Genomic DNA, 24,321 nt, shown 5'->3' on the forward strand with positions numbered 1-24,321 from the left:
CATCAATCCATAATGGATTGAATCAACAATATGCATAAACTAAAAGTATAGCAAAAAGCCATTAATTTGGCCTCAAGCATAGCTTAATCTTGGATTAAGGAAAAGCTTTATGAAAAGCTTCATTTGGATTGAGAATGGGTCATGAGTATGACCATTTCTTGAGTGAGAGAGAAATTACATAAAAACCATTAGAATTTAAACATAAATGGAAATTAACTTCTATAGTATTTATTAAATTATGTAACTCTTCACTACTATTCACCAATTAACTTCAATAGCATTTAAAAAACCATACCAATTAAACTTCTCAAGCTTGGGAGGTTGAGAAGAGAGAATCATTGAGTAATTATAGAAAAGATCAAAATTCAATATACTTACCTTATGATTTGCTTGATTCTTTATTCACGGTAGAGGCCCCCAACCAATCAATTGGTTTAGTATGTTGATGGAGCCACCAATGGGGATTGAAGAAAGAGAGAAGTGTCAAAAACTAGTGAATTATTAAAGAATTCACAGCTCTTGGCTTAGGTGGAGTAACAAAGCATAAGACACTATATATTTTGGCTTAGATGGAGTAGAGTAACAAAGCATAAGACACTATATATTTTAGCTTAGGTGGAGTAGAGTAACAAGGCATAAGACTCTATATATTTTAGCTTAGGTGGAGTAGAGTAACAAGGCATAAGACTCTATATCTTTTTCAACAAGAGGAGGCTTCTATTTATAGGAAAATTTGAGCTCCTAACCAAACAACCGATTCTAGAATTTTCCAAGTCAGTTTGGTCACTTTTTGACCATTTTTAGGTCGGTTAAGCTAACTTTTTGGAACTAGACTTGAATGAGGAGAGAGGAGAGATGAAATATCTTAATTTTTATGAGTTTAAAACTCATTCAAGCATGTGAAATATGCACCTCCTTTAAAGAATTCCCCTTCCTTACATATGTGTCAAAATTGTATTGTTCATAGTTTTTTTACTAATAAACCTTGTACATTTTCAACTCTTCATCTTATGTGAAATATGCACCTCCTTTAAAGAACTCCTCTTCCTTACATATGTGTCATAGTTTTTTTACTAATAAGCCTTGTACATTTTCAACTCTTCATCTTATGTGAAATATGCACCTCCTTTAAAGAACTCCCCTTCCTTACATATGTGTTTATTTACTAATAAACCTTGTACATTTTCAACTCTTCATCTTATGTGAAATATGCACCTCCTTTAAAGAACTCCCCTTCCTTACATATGTGTCATAATGGAATCATTTTAATATTGCTCATAGTTTTTTACTAATAAACCTTGTACATTTTCAACTCTTCATCTTATGTGAAATATGCACCTCCTTTAAAGAACTCTCCTTCCTTACATATGTGTCATAATGGAATCATTTTAATATTGCTCATAGTTTTTACTAATAAACCTTGTACATTTTCAACTCTTCATCTTATGTGAGCATTTAAGGGACTCCCCTTCCTTACATATGTGTCATAATAAAATCATTATTCCCAAAATATCTCATATTTTTAATATAGTTTTTTACTAATAAACCTTGTACATTTTCAACTCTTCACCTCATGTGAGCATTTACTCATTTTTGGGTATTTTCTTTTTTTTTACAATTTGGATTTATCTCCTCCCTACACATGGATTGATGCTATTGGCCCATAGGAACCTTAATTGGACCATAGTCTAAAGATTTATGAAAATCTAGACCCTTAGGCTAAGGTTCTTTATACCTATTTCCAATTAATTCCAATTGCACATTGGAAAATTCTTTTTAAATTTCTGTTTCAGGGGAACTCATCTGAATTATAAGAGATATTTTTCTATCCAGAAATATTTAAAATCTGAATATTCTCTCTCTAGAATATTTTCTCTCTCTAGGTTAAAACAGTCACAAACAAGATCTCTTATATTTCAGAAAAGGAATTGATTACAGGAGAATATACTAGACATCAAAAAGGGGTTGGGGAGGAATCTTACACAACCGCTCACTATTTTCGTTAATACAGATCCAAGTATCTTGTTCGTGCTTTCGGCTTGTCCATTGGCTTGTGGATGATAGGGCATAGACTTCTTATGAACGACCACAAAGACGTCCAAAAGATTTTTAATAATTTCACTTAAGAAGTGCTTACCCCTATCACTTACAATCTCAATAGGCAGACCGTACCTTGTAAACACATTCTCGAACAAGAACTTTGCTGTTGTACGAGCGTCATCCTTTACTGTGGCTTTTGCCTCAACCCACTTCGTAATGTAATATGTGGCAACAATAATGCATTGCGCATGTGTACGAGCAGTTGGATCAATAGGTCCAATGAAATCAATTCCCCACTTAGCAAATGCTCGTGCTCCCATCATCGATCTAAGTGGCATCTCGTCTCGATGTATCGGAGCTTTGTACCTTTGGCACTCATCACATCGTTTCACATACTCCGACTCATCCTTGAACAATATCAGCCACCATAACCCTGCTCTCATAATAGCTTTCGCTATGACATCAGTAGAGAAATGACCTCCAAAAATACTAGAGTGAGCATGCGCTAACACTGCTACGTATTATTTCTCGGCCAGACAGATTCGCATTATTCCATCTTTACCACGATGATAAAGTTGATTACTAATGATACAAAAGTCTTCAGCTTGTTTTTGCAAGTACCTTTGCCTCAACTTGTTCATCCTCTCAGGAAATATGTTGGTAGACAGATACTCAACAAGAGCCTCTGCCAACTTTGGCATTATTGGCGACACATGATAGAGGGTTATACCATTAAGGGCATTGAGTTTAGATCCCATCTCACAAGAACAACCTCTAATGTAATCGTATACATCTTTTCTCATGGAAGGCCAAAAGACACCCATGCGTTCCACCCTTCTTAAGGTTTGCTCTGGAGCCATATGAATATTTCCAATAGCCACATGTGCTTGCTCCAGATAAGGTCCAGCTTCACGTGCATCAATGCACAACCGCAGAACTTCATCTCGACCTTTCTTATACAATCTACCCACTATCATTGAATAGTTTCGTGACTGCTCAATCAATGCAAGATTGTCATCCCCCCAGGAGTCAGATAAATGTAATTTACCAACTGTAAGTAATGATACCACAGTCTCACTCCACTTAGGAACCATCTCTACATTGAACAGATAGGCATCCGGTAGATCATCAGGAACTCCCGTAGGTCCCTCTCGATTTGTTAACCTTGAAAGGTGATTGGCTCTTTGGTGCACAATCCCTTGTTTCACTACCACTGTGAAGTCGAAATCCAACATAATAACAAACCAACGGACTATTCGTCCTGTATTGCAAGGTTGACTAAGTACAACAACGTCGCTTGGTGGTCTAAGTAGAACAAAAACTTGTTTTCTAGGAGGTAATGTCGGAATTTCTTCATAGCATACACCATCCCTAACCCTTCACGCTCAGTTGTTGTATAGTTCTTTTCTGTGCTGTTTAGTTGTTTGCTTGCGTGTAAGACACAAGAAAATCCATGTTATGCTCACCTGGTTGAGCTAATACACATTCAATCGCAAAATTAGATGCGTCAATATGTACATGGTAGATCTTGCTCCAGTTCGATGCTCTCAGAATAATCGGTGTGTTGGTGAGTGCTTCCTTAAGCTTTTCAAACACTGCATCACACTCATCTGTCCACTCAAAAGCAACAATCAAGGCATAAAGAGGCTGAGCTATGTTCGAAAAGTAGAAAATGAATCGTCGATACTAGCCGCTGCAATGTCCCATAAATCCCTGCACCTCTTTAGCATTTGTCGGTTTCGGCATTTTTGCTATAGCTTGAATCTTGTCTTCATCGGTCGAAATCCCATTCTTGGACACTATATGTCCTAAGATCTTGCCTTGTCAAACCATGAACACACACTTTTCTGGATTTAAGCATAGCCTACAAAGTCTGCACTTGTCAAATATAGCCCTTAGTTGAGATATATTGTCCCCTTTTTGCTGGAGTGAACACAAAGATTATCAACGTAAACTTCAAGAAATTTTCTCAGAAAATCTCGAAAGATGTGACACATGAGTCTTTGAAAGGTCGCCGGTGCATTCGTCAACCCAAACGGCATTACTCGATAGGCAAAAATGCCTCGTTCTGTAGCAAAAGCCATCTTGTGCTGATCTCGTGGATCTATGGATAAGTGGTTGTAACCCGAAAACCCATCTAAGAAGCTATAAGCTTCTGCATCTACTACTATCTCAATCACATGGTCCGTTATTGGTAGAGGATAATTATCACGAATAGTAGCAGCATTCACTTTCTTGAGATTTACGCATACTCGCAATTTTTCATTCTTCTTGGGAACAACCACAAGTGGTGATACCCATTTCGTATGCTCAATCTCATAAATGAATCTCGCTTCTTTAAGCTTATTAATATCCTCATCAATCTTCTGAGCAAAGTTTTCATTCTATGAATACAGATGTTGTTTGCTAAGCTTGGCATCATCGCACATCTTAATAGTATGCTGGCATACCTCCGGATCTACACCTTTTAAGTCCTTGTAGGACCACGCAAACACATCTCTATACTTATGCAACAACCTTATGATTGCATTTCTTCCTGATCATCAAGATCTGTAGCAATATATACTGGTCTCGGATCCTCCCCTGGAAGAGCAAGATCCACCCATTTAGCATCCTCAGGTCCATCGTAAGACACACCTAGAGTGATGTTCATTCGTTCAGGCTTCTGAACCAGTATCTTTCTTTCCTCGATTATGTACTTTTTATAGTGCGAAGGAATATCTAAAGACTGCTTGTCATTCTCGGTATCTGTGTCATTGTTAGTTTCCCACTCCGACAGACAATCCTTGTCCTTTCCCTTGCCCTCATTGGTCATTCTCAACTTTTGCTTCTTCTTCAAGTGGCATTGAAGTATTTCTTTTTTGTTTGGGCTTACAGGCATCAAGTTCAAAGATTTGCAACCTGATACCTTGTCTTTGATGCAATTAGAAGCACCAATCCATTTCAAGTATTGAGACTTCCCTTGACTATTAGGCATGTGGTTGTCACCACTATCCTCTTCTTGCACAGTCTTAATGTTGTTCAACCCAATTATATCATTTATTGTAAGTTCATTTGATTTGCCAATAAGTTGTCTCTGACTTAGGTTACGCTCAATTTGAACGTTCTTCCCATTCCTAAGTTTCAACATCGTTTTCTTTGATTTCGTGGCAAATCTTCTCTCTCATTTGTTCGGTTTTCTTCTTTTTGTCTCATTCTCAGAGAGAGTTTCATATGATGCATCATAGAATTCCATGTCGTCATTCTCAACATCAGGCTCCTTGTCTTCCTCTGACCTTTTAGCCATTTCTTTCTCCTGAACATCTTCTATTGAAGAGATCTCCATCTTTATGGTCATGATCGAAGCATTCAAATTCTCACTGCTAGTACTTGAGTACCAGATCCTCGAAGTATCTGCTCCAAGTCCTTCTAAAATGATCTCCTCGTCGTAACTACCACTAGTGATGTCAGACTCATCTGCAAGTTCAATGATTTGAATCATTCTCACAGACATGATGTCATAACCATCTTTGTCACAATGCTTGACAGCATGTACGTTAGTGCACACATCTAAGGTAGCAAGAATATCTCGCCAACCAAATGTTTCTAACTCATGTTCTGGGAAGGGTTCCGCGATACAGTCTGAAGAGCTCGAAGTGTCAGCTCCATCACTATTCTTATTGATTCCATACAACCATAATGGCTTGCCTTGGACTAGCCATGATGGAATCGAATTATCTTGAGCTATGGTTGATACCATGTCTATGATCGGTGTATTAACGACATCTTTATAGAAATGATCTCGCAAGTCAATAGGAGCCGTAGCACTTGGCTATCGTAGATTTTCAATTGACGCATGAATGGGCGATCTAGGATGATCTCATAGTTGGGCTTCCTTCTGAAATCCACAATCGCGAATGTGTGCTCATACTCTATACTGCATGAAGACACAACTACTTTCTCTAGTAAGCCGATTGGAGACTCGATGAATCCATCAGCCAACTATCATCCTTGTCTTTCTTAGGGCTGGCTTACCCCAAGACTCCCATATCTGCTTGGTGGCTATCGCTACCCCTGCTCCTGGGGTGGTAAAGCCCATTATGCTAGCCCTAAGTAACTGGGCAACCGGACACCATTCTTTATAATCTAACTAATAAGGACTCTCTCAAACCCTAGTCACTCATTGTCACTCATTGTGACAAGGAGCCCACATCTTGTGTCTTCTTCTTCTTCTCCATCTCTGTGCTACTCCACACGCTTACACATGCTCTGTGTGCACTCTTCAACTAGTATCAAAGTAGATTCAAGCTCTAGGGTACCACCACCAGCACACAGGGTCACGTTCTCAGAATGAGACACACTTTGATGAGTGCATCGAGGTCGACATACACTTCAGGCCCCATTTCGACATAGTAAGTGCTGCGCATAGGCATTTTCGTCATTTTTTGCAACAAACAAGTCGATTTTCTACACATTGTGCAAATTTGGTCTTTCTGGGTGAAATACAGGTTGTAGCTGGCAAGAACCAGGTATATTGTTTCAGATCTACAAGTTGTAGGTTGCAGAAATATAGGTTACAGTTCTCGCAGCAGCAGGTTGTCACGCAAATTGCAAATTTTTGGTCCTGTTGTTTCATTGGTTGGATTTGTGGCTCAGATTTGAGTCGCTAGCACAATCAATCTTGGAAGACATAGTGTTTATGTGTTTATGCATTGTTACAGCGCCTGCTAGTGTGCTTGTTACACATATTTGGACTTGTGCCAGTTGTATGTGAGCGTTGTCTCATCTGGCCTTGTGGTTTGCACTATGTATGTGTTGAACTTTCAGTTCAGTAATACACAGAATGCACTGATATCACTGAACTGACCAACTCTGGGTAAGCCAACACTGATGATAGCTATGAAGCTACACTAGACAGAAGACCAGACAATAGACACTTTAATACCCAGGTATAACATGGCAGTTAAAAGAAACCATACTGACTCACTGAATTCCATTAATTAAGATCAAATTACAAAGATAGAAGTACTGATGAGTTATCAGTGAAGCATCATCTAAATCAGTACAAAGGAGCCTAACGGCTACCCCACACACACACGCCCACACACACACACACACGTAATGGTCTTTTCTGCAGCAGAGCTTCCGCGCCTTCTCCTTACGTCGCCCTCCTTTTTATAGCTTTTTCCTTTCTTGGCTAACTCAACAGCTTCTTGATCTTGGAATTACCGTCCGGGCCGTTGAACATTTTCACTTTTAGCCTTAACATTCTTCCCGGTTTTCTTGAACTGGCTCCTCCCGATCCCTTTTATTCAGCTGGCTTCTTTCTGAACTGATTGCTCCTCCTGAACCGGGTCTTCTCGGTTTTCTTGAGCTGACTCTTCAGTAGTAGTGTCAGAGAGCTTTCTCCTTGATTGAGCTATGACCTTCATAAGATCTTGCTCATGGTCAGGGTGTAACCCCTGAGCCACTTGCAGATCGTAAGGCTCTCCTTGCTCCCTTTCCTCTTCTTCAGCCTGCTCCATGGCACTGCTATACTGGGCTTTTGTACCTTACAGATTTTAGGAGCTCTCATTCTTTCGAACAAAGGCACTCGCTGTCTCCTGCGTTTTCCAGTCTTAGTGTCTTCAATCACATAAGGACTTGTTCTTATTCTGACTTTGGCCAGTTGTGTACACTAGCAGGCTGTGGCTATCCACGAACCGTAGGCTGGTCTATTCAATTCAATTCTGGCCTTGAGAAGCTTTTCTGCTAGCCACTATACATCAATCTCCATGCCAGTCTTTTCATTCTTTTCTGCTAGAAACTTCTAGCATAGGATATGATGTTGTAACATTTCATTGCAGTGCTTGATGAGTTTCTTCTCATGTCTCGCCCATTTGTCGAACATATCTTTGTAGAGCTCTTTGTCTGGGCCTTCATGAGACTGGAACATTTGTTCCATGGCTTTAAAGTTTTCCTCCATCTGTATATTCCAATCAGAAAACTTTTTGACAATGGCCACATAGGCGTTTGCGCCAAGCGGCTCTGTTGTCTCAGGAAACAAAACTGGGTAAAACTTGGGCAAAGCCTCTGGGGGTGGTGCCACAGTGTATAACAAGGTAGGGCTGTCAAGTAATCGGTTCAAAGCATCTTCAATGAATTTTACCTATTCTTTGGCTATGCTGAACCATCTTCTGAGGATGTTGATTACCCTGACCACACTCCCCCCAGAGGTTTGAGTCAGCATTGGTGGGCAGATACACTTTGCCTAGCTCCTGCTCCAATTCAGCCATCCCAAATTGTCCCCAGTCTCTGACGTTTTGCAACTCCATTCTGTAGCCATCCATGCATTTATATCTTGGCCTCTCCCCCAATAATAGCTCCGCTTGAAGTGCCATGCTTTTCAAATTAAACGTAGTCATTTGAAGTCCCGGCTGTGCTTCCTCTGGCACTATTATTTCGAGGGGACTTTCTAATACCTGAATGCATGCTCGATGAGGTGGCAGTTGGCATTTCTCTTGATTGTGCATTGAAGCAGGCCAATTCTTTGTGAATGATCTGATTAATTTCTTTAATTCTTGCAATCTTTGATCATACTTTGATCATACTTAAAACCTTCTCTGGTGATTTTACTAAGCTGAAAATCTTTTCTGAAAAGTTTTAATTGCTCATGCTCAATCTTCAGCTTATTAATCAGATTAATCACAAAAGGTTTTTTCTCCCACCACTAGTCTTTTTCCTTCTGTCCTGCTTCTGGGTCCTTGTTTCAGGATGACTCTGGAGCCTCCTGCTCCCCCCAACTTGCCTGCTCTGGGTCCTTGTTTCGAGACGACTCTGGAGCCTCCTACTCCCCCCAACCTGCCTACTGCTTTTCCTTCCCTTTCCCCTTGCTTTTCTGTTCTGCCTCCTGAGTTCTGCCTCCTGATCACTCTGAGGGCTTTGTGGTGACTGCTGATCTTCAGTTGTATCCTCATCTGATTTTTGGTCATTGATATTGCTTGGATTTCCACCTGCCCCATCCCCTTTGTCGCTATCTGAGTCCGACTCTGAATCAGAGTTGAACTGATTTGTCGGCTCTTTATCTGATTCTTCCTCATCCTCATCCTCAGGGTCAGACTCCCTGTTCTGATGGCTTGTCCCTAGTGCCTGATTTTGACTTAGCTCTTGGAGTAGGCTTTGTGTATGCTGAGCGATGAGTTCATGTGTATTGCTCAGTAAAGCTTGGATTGCTTCAGCATCAACCCAAAGCCCCTCTTCAGGCACTGCTACCATGCTCTCTATCATTTTCATCAAAACAGCCAGGTTGAAAGAGTCTGTACATTGGGAGGCCCTGACTGCTTCTTTCTCAGCAATTTCCTTCTGTTCTTTACACTCTTTCTGGAGTTCGGCTAGCTGCTTCTTGGCTTTCTTCTTGCTCTTGGCCCACTTCTTTTTCTTGTTCTCCCAGTTTTGGAGCTTCTCATCCTGTCTGGTTATTTGATCTTTCATGCTTTTTACTTGATCTTCCAGCTATCCAACTTTAGCTTGAAGTGCTTTCTCAGCTTGCGTTTGTTCTGAAGCTTCTGCTGCTGTTTTTGCCATATGGTGCACCTGGAAGGCCATTGTATTTAATGCTATCATTGTAGCTCGTAGATTGGCTTCCAGGTGACCCTGCTCTTCAGTACCCTCTGTAAATGATATTACTGGCAAACTAGCGTAGGGTAGAGCTTCCCTTGGCTCCATAGCTTTAATTCAAGAGTGGCAGCTGGAGAAGTTAATTGTTTGCATTGCTCTTCCCACATCTTTTCAATCCCTTTTCCTCTTGCTTGTCCTGATGTGGAAGGCAATATACTCTGACTGATATAATGAGTTTCATGTGACTGGCTTGGGCCAGCTTCCATCCGTAACATGGGAATGACCCTGGCTACTTTCTGAGGAGATGGCCTCACTAAAGTGCCCAGTAAACTCTTCAGTTTATTCAGCTGAAGTATGACCTTGTTCTGGTAGCGTTCTTTTCAAACTCTGTAACAGCGCCAGTGCCCCTTTCTTTGGTGTCTACGCAGAGAGACTACCACTTCCTGATTGTCCTAGGTTTCTGGAGCCTGACTCACCTTTTGTTTCTTGACAGTTTTGGCCACCAATGGCTCACTGAACCTCTTCGTTCCTTTGACACTCATGGTGGTTTGCCTGTAAAGTTCTTGCCATATAGGGGCACAGGTATACAGCTTCTGCCCCTTTTCCTTGATTGCAGCCATTTGCATAGTCATCGCCCTTTCAAGCGTCTTGGCCCAATCACATTGCCCTCCCTGAACCACCTTGACAGCCTCCATGAAAACCTGCTCGGACAAATACTTGTCATCCTTCTTTAAACATACTGCCTGAGCAACAAATTTCAGTCGGGAAGAATTGGACACCAGAAATGGTGGCCCAATGCTTGGGAGAGACAGAAGAAGAGGTTGCAAAAAGAAAGAAAGCTGGCCAGGGGGTCCCCACCTTGAACCTGGGAGATCATGAGAAGCTCATTTATCAGACAGGCCCAGGTACTGCTTCAGAGTTTCTTTTGAAATGGTAATGTCAACTCCTCTGATGCAGGTACTGTGGGTGTCCTTGTCATAGTTGGTCACAGCTTCTGCAGCAATATCCTCATCTATTTGCTTTTGCATGACCCTGTATAAGGTATAAAGCTGTGCTGTCTCGAACTCAACCTTCTCCGCTTTGTCTAGCTCGGGAACTTTAATCTTGATAGGCTTAAGCGTGGCAGCCATGGTGGAGCAAGAAGAGGAGAGGGCAAGAGTTGTATCGCTTAGCGTTTGCAGACTAGCAGACGCAGAAACAGAAGCAGAAGCAGAAGCAGAGCACGAAGGAAGCGAAAGCCCGTGCACAAGACAATGAAGTGCGTTATTTTGATTTGGGTTCTTGTTTACACTATCTCGCATTGCCATCGAAGTGTGTGCAAGAAATCCCATCAAAAATAGCATTAAAAGCACCATACTCATTGCCATAATGCTGCAAACGGCATTATTACCTATGTCGGCCGCCTGCGCTTTCCTTGCAAAATCATGATGGCTTCTAACGGTTTGCACTTTTGCCACATCAGCTTCTCCTCTTAGCTGCTTACTTCTTTGCCTGGTCATTCTTGGTGAACCTGTGACTCTGTGCGGCCTGGCTGCATGATTTTCAGTTAGCTCAGCTCCCTCTTCACTTGTATCCTGACCTGATCTTTGTGCTTCAGGGTCATCAGTTAAAGTTTCCTGAAGTGTATCAGGGATCTCCTGATCCTGAAACTTCACTTGATACTTCCTGAGTTTCCCGATATTGACTCTTTCAGGAAATTCTAACCCCTTCAGATCTCTCAGCTGGATTGAACCATTTTCATATATCCTTTGTATTTCGTATGGTCCTGTCCATCCTGTGGTCAGATTTTTTCTTTTCCCGTCTACCTTCCCTGGATACCATAATACCAGATCGCCTTCTTTGAACTCCCTTTTCTTCAGACCTCGATCATGGTATGCCTTCATTCTCAGCTGAGCCACTTGCTGCTCCCACAATGCCCTTTGCCTCTGCTCATCCAGTCTTTCCAGTTCCAGCAATCTCTCTTTCAGATTGGCATCAGGATCTATTTCGTACTGAACTGAAGTTCTCAGGGCAAGAATAGTGAATTCAAAAGGGACAATAGCTTCCTGCCCAAACGCCAACCTAAAAGGAGTTTGCTTCGTGGTTACCTTAAAGGCTGTCCTGTATGCCCAGAGCGCAGATTGCAAATGCATATTCCAGGAACCCTTGCAGGTTTGCACCATTTTTGTCAGTATTCGCTTCATCGTTTTGTTAGTGCTCTCTGCCTGACCATTGCATCTGGGATAATAGGTCGTTGATTTTCGATGCTTGGTCTGAAACACATCCGTCAGGGCTGCTACTGTTTCATTCAGGTGCATGTACTGTTATTTAATTGAATGCTTGAATACCTATGCTTATATTCCCCTATTAGTGCATTTTGAAATACTAAAATTGATCTCAAGCATGGCTTGACAACACTTAGGCATATCAACGCACTTTATTTAGAGGATGTCCTCATGTTGCATGTGCTCAAAATAGTTCAGATCATCTCTTCATGTCAAGTAATGCATTTGTATTTGCATGCACACCCCATTATACATACATACAATGTGTGTGGGCACTCATCTCTCCTAGCTCTCTCTAGGTAAGGAATTCAATTTAAAGTATTGGATTGCCGTGTCACATGAGGGATATGAGAACATGGCTACCCAACCCTTTTGCAATCTTTGGGAAATTTTTAATTTAAAGAGGCCAACTGGGGATTATAATTTCCTACCATCGCTTTCACGGTGTGAAGGGTGAAAGAAGCAAGAAAAAATTGCTACTTTCGTTTGCGTTTCGAAACGCAAGAAAAAACAATAGATTTTCTAGGGAGAGAGGAAGCGAAGAGTTGTGTCGTATGCGTGTGTGTGTGTGTCGAGCGCCTGTGAAAGGAGTGGCCTTGCCTGCTGTGGATGCCGTAGAATCGTGCTATGAAAGGAGCGGCCTTGCCTTGCCTGCTATGAAAGGGAGGCATATTCCATCGCCTTGGAGAGCAGCGTCGCTGCCTCCCACATTTCGCTTTCTATTCGCTCTTGTTTTAGAGCATTCATCAGCTTAGCCATTGTTGCCTCTCTCGCTATGATGTACTTGTATTTCCCAGAATTCTTAAAAGGCCACATGAAGTCAATTCCCCATTTCATAAATGGAGCTAAGGGTTGTACACTGTGTAATGGTCCCATGTCACACAGCAACGGCTTTCCAGTTCGCTGACACACATCACAGCTTTTAACCCACTCCTGGGAGTCTTTGAACATTGTTTCCCACCAATAGCCTACCTGAAGTAGTTTCCTGGCCGTAGTCTCCCCTGACATGTGGCCTCCAGCCTCATCTTCATGCGCTCCTTTGAGCAGCACCACTCTTTCCATGGGTGAGACACACCTCCTCAATATTCCATCCTTCCCCAACTTATACAGAGTGCCAGCAGCCCATGTATAGTTCTTGGCCCTTAGAATGAGTGCCCTTTTCCACCTTACTGGCCAATCCATAGGCAGCTCCCCTGTGCGCAAGTAATCGGCCAATTCTGAGCTTTCTATATCTAGGTCAACCTTGAATAAGGCTGCATCAGGAAGATCATCCTGAATGCTAGTCATTTCCTCCTTTGGTGTTGCCCTGGATAAGAAATCAGCTCCGAAGTGTATCTTGCCCGGCTTGTGGATGATTTTGAAATCATATTCTTGGAACAACAGCATCCACCTGGACAATCTACCTTGGATGACCACCTTGTTAATTAAATACAGTAGGGCCTGATGATCCACATAAAAAACAAAGAAATTTCCTAGCAAATAATGCCGAAATTTCTGCACCGAGAAGATCATGCCCAACGCTTCTCTTTCAGTGGTGGTATAAGTTTTTCTGCCTGAGAGAATCTTCTGCTAGCATAATATACTGGAAAATCCGTCTCCCCATCAGGTTGTGCCAGTATGGCCCCCAGAGCAAGTCCTGAAGCATCCACATGAACATGAAATACACGATCCCAGTTGGGTTGCCTCAGTATTGGTTTTTGAGAGACCAGTTTTTCAATAGCTTCGAATCCCTTCTGACACTCTTGATCTGAGCAAAAGGCCACATCCTTCTTTGTCAAGGCATACATTGGTGCTGCCAGCTCAGCCAGTTTATGTACAAACCTCCTATAGAAGTTTATGTAACCTAGAAAGCTTGCTACCTCATTGGCGTTTGTAGGTGGTACTACTTTCAGGATTGCTTCCACTTTGTCATCAGTCATTTCGATCCCCTTACTGGACACCACATGTCCCAGTACTGTTCCCCAGTACACCCCAAACAAGCATTTAAATGGATTCAGGCAAACCCTTTTTTCCCTGCATCTACTGAGCATTAACCGCAAGCATTCCAGGTGTTGTTCTGTGTTAGAATACACTGTGAAATCATCTACAAAAATGGCCATGAACTTTTGCAGATATTCGGAGAATATAGCCATCATTGCTCTCTGGAATGTTGCTAGAGCATTGCATAATCCGAAGGGCATTACTAAGTACATGAATGCTCCCCACTCAGTTATGAAGGATGTCTTTTCCCTGTCATCACCAGGCGCCAGGCTGATTTGATTGTATCCACTATAGCCATAAGCTGTACATTTGAAACCCAGCGATTTGATCTAGCATTGTATCAGTAAAGGGCAAAGGGAAAGGATCCTTGATTGTCTGCTCATTGAGTTTCCTGAAGTCCACACAAATTCTCAGTTTTTCATTTTTTTTGGGAACCACCACTATTGGGAATAGCCAATCACTGCTCTCGACCTCAGCAATGAACCCAGCCTTCAACAAAGCATCCAGCTCCTCTTTGACTCTCTTTGCGTAGTTTGGGTTCATCCTATATCTTTGCATTCTTACTAGTCTGGCATCTACTTTCAATGCTATTTTGTGCTGGCACACCCTGGGATCTATTCCTTTCAGTTCAGTGTGGTCCCAAGCAAACACATCCTCAAATTCCAGGAACAGCTCCGAGAGTGCTTTCTTGAAGGCATCTCTGGCAACAGTCGATTTACTCTCACTGTCCTCTTCTCGTCTCCCCTTATCATCACTTCCTCCACCTCGTCCCCAGTCACTTCCTGATTAGCCTGAGTAGTCACTTGACGAAGGCCTTCTTCCTGAGTCTGAAAGTGAGCTGGGAACATTTTCTGCTGAACTGCCAGCTTCAGTTCAGCAGCTACCAGTTTAAATCAAGAGTGGCGACTGGGACAATGTTACTGGCCATTAACTTCTCCCAGAGTTCGTTAGGTTCTGAGACAAAAATGTCTCCCGGTCTGGTGGCCTTGGGCACACAGATTTGCGCAGTTGTAATTGTCACTTGTTTTGTGCCCAGTCGCATTGTCAGCATATCACTGCCCTAGTCATGTATCGCCCCAGCTGCTCTTAGCCATGGTCTTCCCAGCAACCTGTCATAAGAACCGTCGACCTCCAAAATCAGAAATGAAGCCTCGAATTTGACCCCTGCTATCCGGATTAGCACATCCTCCACCATTCCTAGGGGTTCTGATATTGTTTGATTGGCCACTCACAGCTTGAAGGGTGCTGGCTTGCTTTGCAGGCCCAGGTGCTTTCTGACCTTTTCTGACATAATGTTCACGCCAGCACCTCCATCCAAGGTAGCTTTTTCCACCAGCTTCCAGTGTTTGTTGAGTTTACATTCCACCATTACCACTGGTGCGTGGTCATCCCTGATACCTGTTGTATTCAATTCATAGGCCATCTTCAGGCCTTCCTGTTCCAAAAGCTCCTCCACCGCTGGTACCACTTGGACCAATTTGGACAATTCCAGCGAGAGCTTATTCACTCGATCAGCTACAGTTTCCCAGAGCTGAGTTGATCGATTTCTTGAAGCTTTATTTTCATTGCTTTCCTGAGGACTTTCCAGGTGCTCCACAAGCCAGTCGTCAGATCTCACTGGGTCCATATCTTTGATTACACTTGGGTTTTTAACCCATACCAAATTTTTTCGTTTCGGCTCCTTTTTCTCAGAGATGGCCTGATCCTGAACTTCCTGGTAGCCTCCCCGTGGTCTTGTTTCCGACTCCTGATGAGCACGTTGTCCAGAGATTTCTAGAACTGACATTTCCTGGGGCTCTGCCAGCAGTGGTTTTCTTTTGCTTACCTCTTTGGTGATTTGAACTGCCTCTTGTTTCAGTGCTTCACTTTTCCAGTGGGCTTATCTGAGTCTTCTGAGGTGTTGGCAACTCCTTTAGTTGCACTCTGGTAATTGTTGCCACCTCTGGATGTACCAGGTTTACATTAGCATTTGGCTGATGAGCCAGCACTTCTGTACAATCCCTCGCATAATGGCCCTCCTTGTGGCATCTCCAACAGATCAACTTTTTGGGTGGGGCTCTGGATTGATTGCCTGCATATTGGGGTCTGTAATACCTTTGTGAATTTGAATTTTGCCCACCAGCTACTTCAACAGCCTCCTGACCCACCACTGGTGTTGCTAATCTGACTGTTGGGACTGATAATCTGATAGGGCAGTCTTCCCAAACATGCCCTCTCCGTTCACAATAGTCGCACTTGACACATTCACTGGTTGAATGGTCCTTCTCCCTGCAGTAAACACACCATTTCTCTCCTTTTTCTGGCATCACTGCCCTGACCCCTGACAATTCAATCTTCTTCTTGATCAGTTTCAGTTCACTCTGCCAGTCGTCGCTGCTGGCTCCTCGTCTGAACTGCTCTCTGAAGATGAACTGGATGTACTGGAACTGTCCAGCCTTTGTCGTTTAGTACCCTTCCGTTCCATCTTCACTGCTCTCTCCACCAGCTCTTCAAAGGTTCTAGTGGGGTTCGTGATTTCTTACTTGGCCACCCCTTTCAATGATGTTCCGTTGAGGAACCAGGCTCTCAGACATTTATTATTTGGTGGAGAAGAGAGTTGTCTGGCCAGATCCTTGATGTGCTCTACGAATTGACGCACGCTGGCCTTTTTTTGCTTGATCTTTCCTAGCTGACTGAGCAGCTCTTCATCTGACTTCTCATCTTTGAATCTTTTTATTAAAACCCTTGACAACTGCTTATATGTCGGTAACTTTTCGGGAGGGTAGTTGAAATACCACTTCTGTGCTATTCCCCTCAGTGTTTGAGGAAAGCAGACCTTCCAGTCCTTCCTGGGTAATTCTCTGAACGCTGCCCAACTTTCAAAGGCCCAAATTGCAAATCTAAGTTGTCAGGCCTATTGTATGCACTGTCACCAGCATGCAGATGCTTTCTAGATGCAAATTGACTTTTTTAGCTCATTGTTATGTGCCATTTTGTGTTGGTTCTATGCTATTTTCATGCAAAAATGGACTTTAAATGCAAATTTCACAAAGATCTTTGGTAGGCAAGGTATCTAGCATGCAATAAACAGCTCTGGCCCATCAGCTCTAAATTCTGGCCCAAAATGCAAAAATCGCGATTTTTGCAAATTGACAGCTTTTGAACTTCTGATGATATAGGCCTATTTATGCAGCTTCCCTAAGCATGTGGTTCAATTTTTGTGAAAAATTGAAGTCTTTTATACACTTAAATGAGCTGTATAGTGATTCATTGGCTTCTTCTCATGCAAAAACAGGGGTTTTAACTCCAAATGCAATTTTCTTTCAGGTGCTAGTGTTTTAGCACGTCACCAACATGTGTATGCACTCAGATGCAGAATTTGGCAAGAAATGCAAAAATCGCGATTTTTGTATTTTCCACCAGACAGAAAAATAGATGTTACACACATGTTCCCCCTGATGTCCTAAGTACTTTAGGCCCAAAAATCATTCAATTTGATGCTCTGAATCACCTTGAATCATCATTTTTGTGAATCTAGAACGTTTTATGCAAAATTTCTAGCAGAGTGCAATTTCTTCAAAATTTTCGACGGATGAGGGTGTTTTTGCTACCCTACTCCTATAAAACATAAAGAACATCTAATCTAAGCAAAAGACAATACAAAAACATAAAAAGAACATAAAATCAAAGAGAAATTAACAAATAGAAAAACAAAAATTAAAGAACAATGCATAAATAAAATGCTCCAAAGAGCTCACAAAATCCTAAACCTAAATGAATATGCAACGGATTTAAATGCTTCTACTCCTAATGTAAGCCCAAGGTGATCCCCGATCCCCCGGTCACCTACGAGAGCATCGAAACCTCGTTTCAACCTCTCACTAATCTAATGGGTGAAAGTGGAGAGAATCCCGCTAACTAACAATCAATGCAACCTAGAAGCTCAGTGAGTGCGCTAGTTTAGGAACACATCAGCGGCTCGCCGCGACGGACGTCTAGAGTATAGCTCTCGAGTGCTAACATAATGTCAACACAAGGGAAGCGACCCGACTAGTGCGTGGAAGCTACTTGAGGTTGTCAGTCTCACGGCACTCACTCACAAACTAAAGAAACTAAGCTACTCTACACGCACACATGTACGCACACACACTCTATCAAGGAGGACATGTCCATCACATATACACACATATGCATGCTAAAGGAGCAAAAGAGAGGAAAGTGGGTTCACTCAATGGTTAATTGAACTCAATGGATGCTTAATGGAAGCTTACACACACACACACACACACACAAAGAGAGACACTCCCTCTTGAATGCAAGTGCAAATCTAAGCTACCAATGCTAAGAGCAACTCCTAACAACACCAATGAATCAAACAAACACATTAAAACTCACTTAATCTAAGATTAATTTCACTTAATCTCTCTCTTTAACCTAGAAGCACACATACTCAAATCTACTCAAATCTTCATTGAAAACCTTGAATAAGAGCTTGAAATGTGGACAATGGAAGGAGCATTAACCAACCTTTTAATTAGAATGGAGAATGATTACACATTGAGCGCGTAGGAAGGCTTCTTTCTTCTCTTTGAAGAGCTCACAAGCTGCACGACTGTTTAGCTATTGAGATTCTAAGAAAATAACCCTATCCACACCCTTTTATCAATTGGGCGCCCAAGAGTTACAATATACACACTTTCCGGTCATTTAATTAAACACGGCTTGATCCTAGGCTACTCAATAATCATAAATTCTATAATTGCACGACTCTTTCATCACTAATTACGGGATTTTTTACAATGTGGGTCAATGTGGGTTCTAGGATTTTAAATTATTACAATGTGGGTTCGGAAAAATATTAAAATAATTGCTGAAAAACATTGCAGATTTCCCGCACTTCGCTCCCGTTGACTTCCACAACTTCCGTATCTTCATTTACTTCGTCCCGTCTTCATCCGTAATTGCTTTATTTTAGCCGTAACCGCATTTTAATGTAGCCGTAGCCGTTGCCCCGCAACGGCGGCTGGTACCATCAAAAAGTAGGGGTGGAGTCCTACTGTTGCGAGCCTCCCACAACCTTTTTCAGCCAAATTTATCTCCTAGGGTGCTTTTTCCAAATGGTGGGGGGAAAAGTAGACCTATCTTGGTGTGTGGGGCACCAATGCATGCATGGGGGATCTCTAGAGAAAGCTCTCATCATCCTCTACACCTAGATGAGCTTGGTTCATGAGCACTATTCTCATAGCATATGGTGACTTCTCCTTGTTGATAGCTCTCTTCTTACTTAGCTATTCCTACTTAGCTAAAATTACATTACTTAAGCCATAAGGGCTCATATGGTCATTGATTCTAGATCATATCCTTTTCCTTGTAGGTGCTCTTGATCCCTTGAGATCATTGAGGCCTTGAGAAGAGGAAAACAAAGCTTACAGGTGTCCAAGGGAAGCAACACGACAAGGATTTATGAAGATCTTAACCTCCATAGTCCCTACGAAGTATTAACTCAAGTTTAAATCATCTCTCATTGATGTAAGCTTAAGAGAACTTGATTAATACAAAGCCTTTTTGAGGGGGGGCCAGCCTCATAAATGCAGCCCTCATTGTGGTGCAAATTTCTATTCATTATAATTGCTATGCGCATGTGCTAGAGGAGCCAGTGGCTATCCACTATTAGCATCCTCTATGAGTTTAATCCATGCGTGATAATTAGTTAATGCTTTCCTTTTCTTACCAAGATTGTGGTTCCTGCAATTAGTAAGGTTAAGAGGATTGTTATGGCTCAATCATATGTGCATGTGTGTGTGTGTGTGTGTACTAATAACCATGAGTCATAAGCTATGGAATAACCATAGGAATCATTAAGTGCAGATACTAAGGTTACATGTGCTAATCACTAAGTTTACGCTTGGCAATTGTTATGTTGATTTTTCTGTAGTTATCTCATAATAAATTTATTGCAATAGGAAATCAACTACTAAGGTTATAATTGGTACCTACTCTTGTGTGTTGTGCAATCTTCTTATGCTTTTCATTCACGTTTGTGCTTATTCATTTAATTTTTATTTTGGAATTATTAATTGTGTTTTAAGAGATCTAAGATGTATGGAAAGTGTTTGGGAAAGTTGTAGGATGTGCATGAGTGGTATCAAAGTGTTTGAAACGCTTTGAACGGTGAATAGAGCAAAGAAAGATGCTTTTTCTTGAGTGCATCAACCAAATTTCAACAAATAGACATTCATTACTTCATTCTCGAAAGGTTTTCTTTGTAAAATATTCAAGATTTACAAGCTTCCTCATCCTCCTGATGAGAAGGCTTTCCATCACCCACGAGCATGTGTGCAAGTGGTTTTGTTAAACAATGAAAGTGATTGAAGAAATGCAATAAATGCAGTCTCTGTATCACTTTTTCCCTCAATAAAAATAGTAAATTTATAGCCACAAATCGTTCGAAATTCAATCCCAAACTTTGCCCAAAGGCTTTTTCAATTATCTACAAAGTGCAATAACATTTTGGGCAACTTTTTCAAGTGATTTGGTGCTTTTCAAGTGCTTTAATCTTCCCAAAAAACACAGTTGTTTGAAAAAACAGTAAGCATAAGGTTTACTTTTGGGCCACAAATGACCTCAAATACCCCCCCTCTCCCCCCAACACTCCCCAACTTTAATCAAGGATTTAGCGGTGCCAAGGGCAGCATAAAGACAATAATTTTTAGTGGAGAAGGCACTCCCCGGGCACTTTATTTGCTTCTATTAGACCATTCTAGATTGTTTGAAGGTGATGGATATCTACTTGATGTCTTCTTGGAATTCTATTGGCTCATTCATGAAGTGAAGATCTCAATTTGTTTTCTTGCTTCTTTTGGGCAATATCTACTTGTTGCTTTTGCCACAATCTGTTATCTTTTGCTTTGCACCTGTATTTCTTTTGTTTCTTCTTTTCTCTTTGAACTAAAAAACATGGATCACCATGATTCTCTTGTTATGGATCAAAAGATTAATATCCTTTTCCAAGAGTTTCACGACGATAAGTGCAACTCTCATATTCACCTTCAAAGGCAACTTGATGAGGTACAATGGAGCTCTCTTAAATGCAATTGTGAAGGTGAAGGAGAGGATAGGTGACTCATCAAGGTGGTGAAGGAGAGGACATGTGACTCATCAAGGTGGTGAAGCACACTCGAGAAGCCCAAGCCAAGAAGAAACAAAGCAAGATCTCTCGACGGGCTTTCTCTCTTACAAAGTATGATGAATGAAAGGATGCTCGAATGCTTCTTTCTTGGTTATCTTCTTTGGATGACTACTTTCAAGGAGAGAACTTTAGTGAATGAGACATGATCAAGTGCACAACAAATCAAATGACCGAGCATGCTACTCTTTGATGGAATGTCATTCACAAGAGCCATAAGTGACCAAAGACTTGGAAGAGATTCCAATGAATGGTAAAGAATAACTTTTGCCTTCTCAATATAAAGAAAAGTCTAGGTAAGCATAGGATACTCTTCAGTGTAGGGAACGAAAAATTGTTACTCAATATATAGACAAGTTTTGACAAAGTCTTCTTTTGCTTGAAAACATGGAGGAGGTTCCTCGCTCTACCTTTGAATACAAGTATATCGTAAGCTTGGAGTATATGCTACATGTTGAATTCAATAAATTTCAACCTCATTCATTAAAGCAACCTATCTCTTTAGCTCATGATGATGAAGCTGCCAAAAGAGGAGACTCAACATAGAAATCACCAATGTTTAAGAAGAAAAACTCTTCTTTTTCAATGTGATGTGTGGATTCACTCATCTACTTCTCAGCCAAGGCCATCTAATGGAGTCACCCATCAACCATGGCAACAATGCTACAACCCTTTTCAACAACAATGCTACCATCTTGATTCAAGAAACATAACTAATCATGCTTCAAATAATGCATTTTAGCTTTAATTTGTTCCTTTTTCTAAGCCTCAAAACAAAGCCCTATCAAACCACAATAACGGTAACAATGGTAACAAAAGCAATGTCAAACCCTATTTGAAGACTGTTATTGCTATAAGTTCACAAGGCTAGGCATATAGCTAATAAATGTCCTCCCAACAAGTCAATCCCTTCTTCAAACTTCATAGAAGGATATGAAGATATTGAATGTCATTCAAGTACACAACATGGAGGCCACTGAAGACAACGATTTTGAACACGTTGCCCGGGATCATCAACAAGGAAACTTGGATGACCATGATAAACCACATACTTTTATTCCTCAACCCCATAGTCTTCTATGTATACAAGCTAAAATTGGTGATGGTGCTTTTGCTTTACTACACAATGATAGGAGCACACATGATTTTATTTCTATACGTGTTGCACACAAGTTGAAATTAAATATGACTTGCACAAATCATAAACTAAAAGTAGCCTTCCAAGGAATCAAATTCAATTGTGTTAATATGGTAAAACGTTTGCAATAGTAGCTAGGGGATTTCATTGAATCATGGATAGTTGCACTATTGCAAAATATTAATTTAATTTTGGGCATGTCTTGGAGACATCATTTCAATCCGTGTATCAATTATGATAAGCATACACTCACAATCACTCACGAAGGGAAGACTCACACATGGCAAGCAAATAGAAAGTTCAACTTGGAGCCTCTACTTAGTGACACCGAGGCTAAGAGTTTAGCATGCAAGGACAACAAACAATTTTTGGTTCTTGTTAATGAAATTGAAATGATTGCGGATCACTTGTCTCCATCTCAATAAATTTTTTTGAGGACATATAAAGAAATTTTTGTTGAAGACCTACCTCCAAGATTACCTAGAGTAGAGGACCATACCATAGACTTAATCCTAGAGGTAGTGCACCACCCTGTCGAGCACCATATCACCAAAATCAAATTGAAAAAAAGAAAATTGTTAGCATGCAAGGACAACAAACAATTTTTGATTCTTGTTAATGAAATTGAAACGATTGAGGATCACTTTTCTCCATCTCAAGAAATTTTTTTGAGGACATATAAAGAAATTTTTGTTGAAGACCTACCTCCAAGATTACCTCCTTCTAGAGTAGAGGACCATACCATAGACTTAATCCAGGCAGTGCACTACCCTATCGAGCACCATATCACCAAAATCAAATTGAAAAAGGGAAAATACAACAATAATTTGACAAGGTATGTGTACATGTTTGCTACCCACCTTCCATGCATGAGTTTGATCATTGAAATCACTGAATATCACTAGAGCATTGTAATTGCACAAAATTGACCTAATTGTTTTCATTTGTGAGATTTCAACATCCATTCATCAAAAGGGTTGGCACATAGGGCATACAAGGTACCCTCTACAAACTAGTGTAATTCGATTCAGAGAAGTGCCAAATTTGTAAAATTGCAATTATAAAAAACCGGGCTTCTAATAGCTTTTGTGGACAAGTGTGCCATGATCATACTTCCATAAACATCCCTCAAGAGGCTTTGAGATTTGGATGCAAAAATAGTGTGTCTAAAGATCCAATTAGATAGAATCTAACAATGAGTTAAGAAATTAGAAAGATGCTACCTTTTCTTGACATCCAATTGCAACTAAAATCTTAGAAGATGTGTCATAAAAACTTTCATCTACAAGCTAGTGAGTTAGCATCTCTGAAAAGCTCAAAATGTGTAGAATCACAATTTTGCAAATTGGGCTAGAACTATGGTGGAAATTGTCACCTACTCATGTACATGTGTTTCTAGCACTCTTCGAAGCATCCCTTCATGAGAGGAACTGAGCTTTGGATGCAAAAAAGTGTACCTAAGGACCCAAATTGACTAGAATTTGACAATGAGCTAGAGAATGTAACATGATTCTAGGTCTTTTTGATATCCAACTATAACCAAGATTGGGGGAGATGTTGTGAGAACTACTCTCTACAATTATTAAACTGTAGTTCAATTAAGTTGAGTAGTTCACCCTTGGCAAACCAGTTCTTCTAGTCAAAAAGAAGGTACTTACCATATATGCATTGACTACCTTTTATTTATGATATGTTAGATAAATTAAGTGGTGCATCTCTTTTTTTAGTAAAATTGATCTAAAGTCTCGTTATCATCAAGTGTGTGAAGAGTGCACATGGAGCATGTGTGTGCGTGTGGAGTAGCATAGAGATGGAGAAGAAGAAGAAGACACAAGATGTGGACTCCTTGTCACAATGAGTATTGATGACGGGTTTGAAAGAGTCCTTATTAGTTAGAGTACAAAGAATGGTGTTTGGCCGCCCACTTACTTAGGGCTGGCACAATGTGCTTTACCACCCCAACAACCTCCCACTTAAAGGCCAATGTGCTTTAAGTAATGGGGTGCCTGTTGAAAGAACGGTAGAGGAGGAGGAGACACACACACAGGAGCAAACCCTAATGTATATTGCAAACCCTAACCATAGAGGGAAGCCATGTCCACTCTCACACAAAGCATAATGCACTAATCCATAATCCACACAACACACAATGAGTTGTG

At 41.1% G+C, this 24,321-nt stretch overlaps 2 protein-coding genes across 10 annotated transcripts in view; one reads left to right on the forward strand and one right to left on the reverse strand.

Moving 5' to 3' along the window:
- The window catches only part of LOC147615044 (uncharacterized), a 167,958-nt gene that overhangs the window by 65,136 nt on the left and 78,501 nt on the right, over positions 1-24,321 (reverse strand). For 2 of the 9 annotated variants that reach the window (XM_086780322.1, XM_086780321.1), the window contains exons 1-2: positions 22,868-24,116; positions 22,631-22,693 (exon numbers count right to left, since the gene is read on the reverse strand). In XM_086780322.1, the coding sequence (XP_086636448.1) occupies positions 22,631-22,693; positions 22,868-22,907 (103 nt within the window). In that variant the 5' untranslated portion in view covers positions 22,908-24,116. Of the gene's footprint in view, positions 1-18,365; positions 18,545-22,630; positions 22,694-22,867; positions 24,117-24,321 lie in introns of those variants that run through there. The other 7 variants (XM_086780315.1, XM_086780313.1, XM_086780314.1 and 4 more) reach the window with 6 other exon arrangements.
- LOC147615045 (uncharacterized) overlaps positions 1-24,321 on the forward strand; it is a 142,724-nt gene that overhangs the window by 48,001 nt on the left and 70,402 nt on the right. The gene's annotated exons all lie outside the window — the stretch shown is intronic.

Source organism: Cibotium barometz, chromosome 41 (assembly GCF_041138505.1).
Source record: "Cibotium barometz isolate CiBa-2024 chromosome 41, ASM4113850v1, whole genome shotgun sequence".
Classification (NCBI taxonomy): Eukaryota; Viridiplantae; Streptophyta; class Polypodiopsida; order Cyatheales; family Cibotiaceae; genus Cibotium; species Cibotium barometz.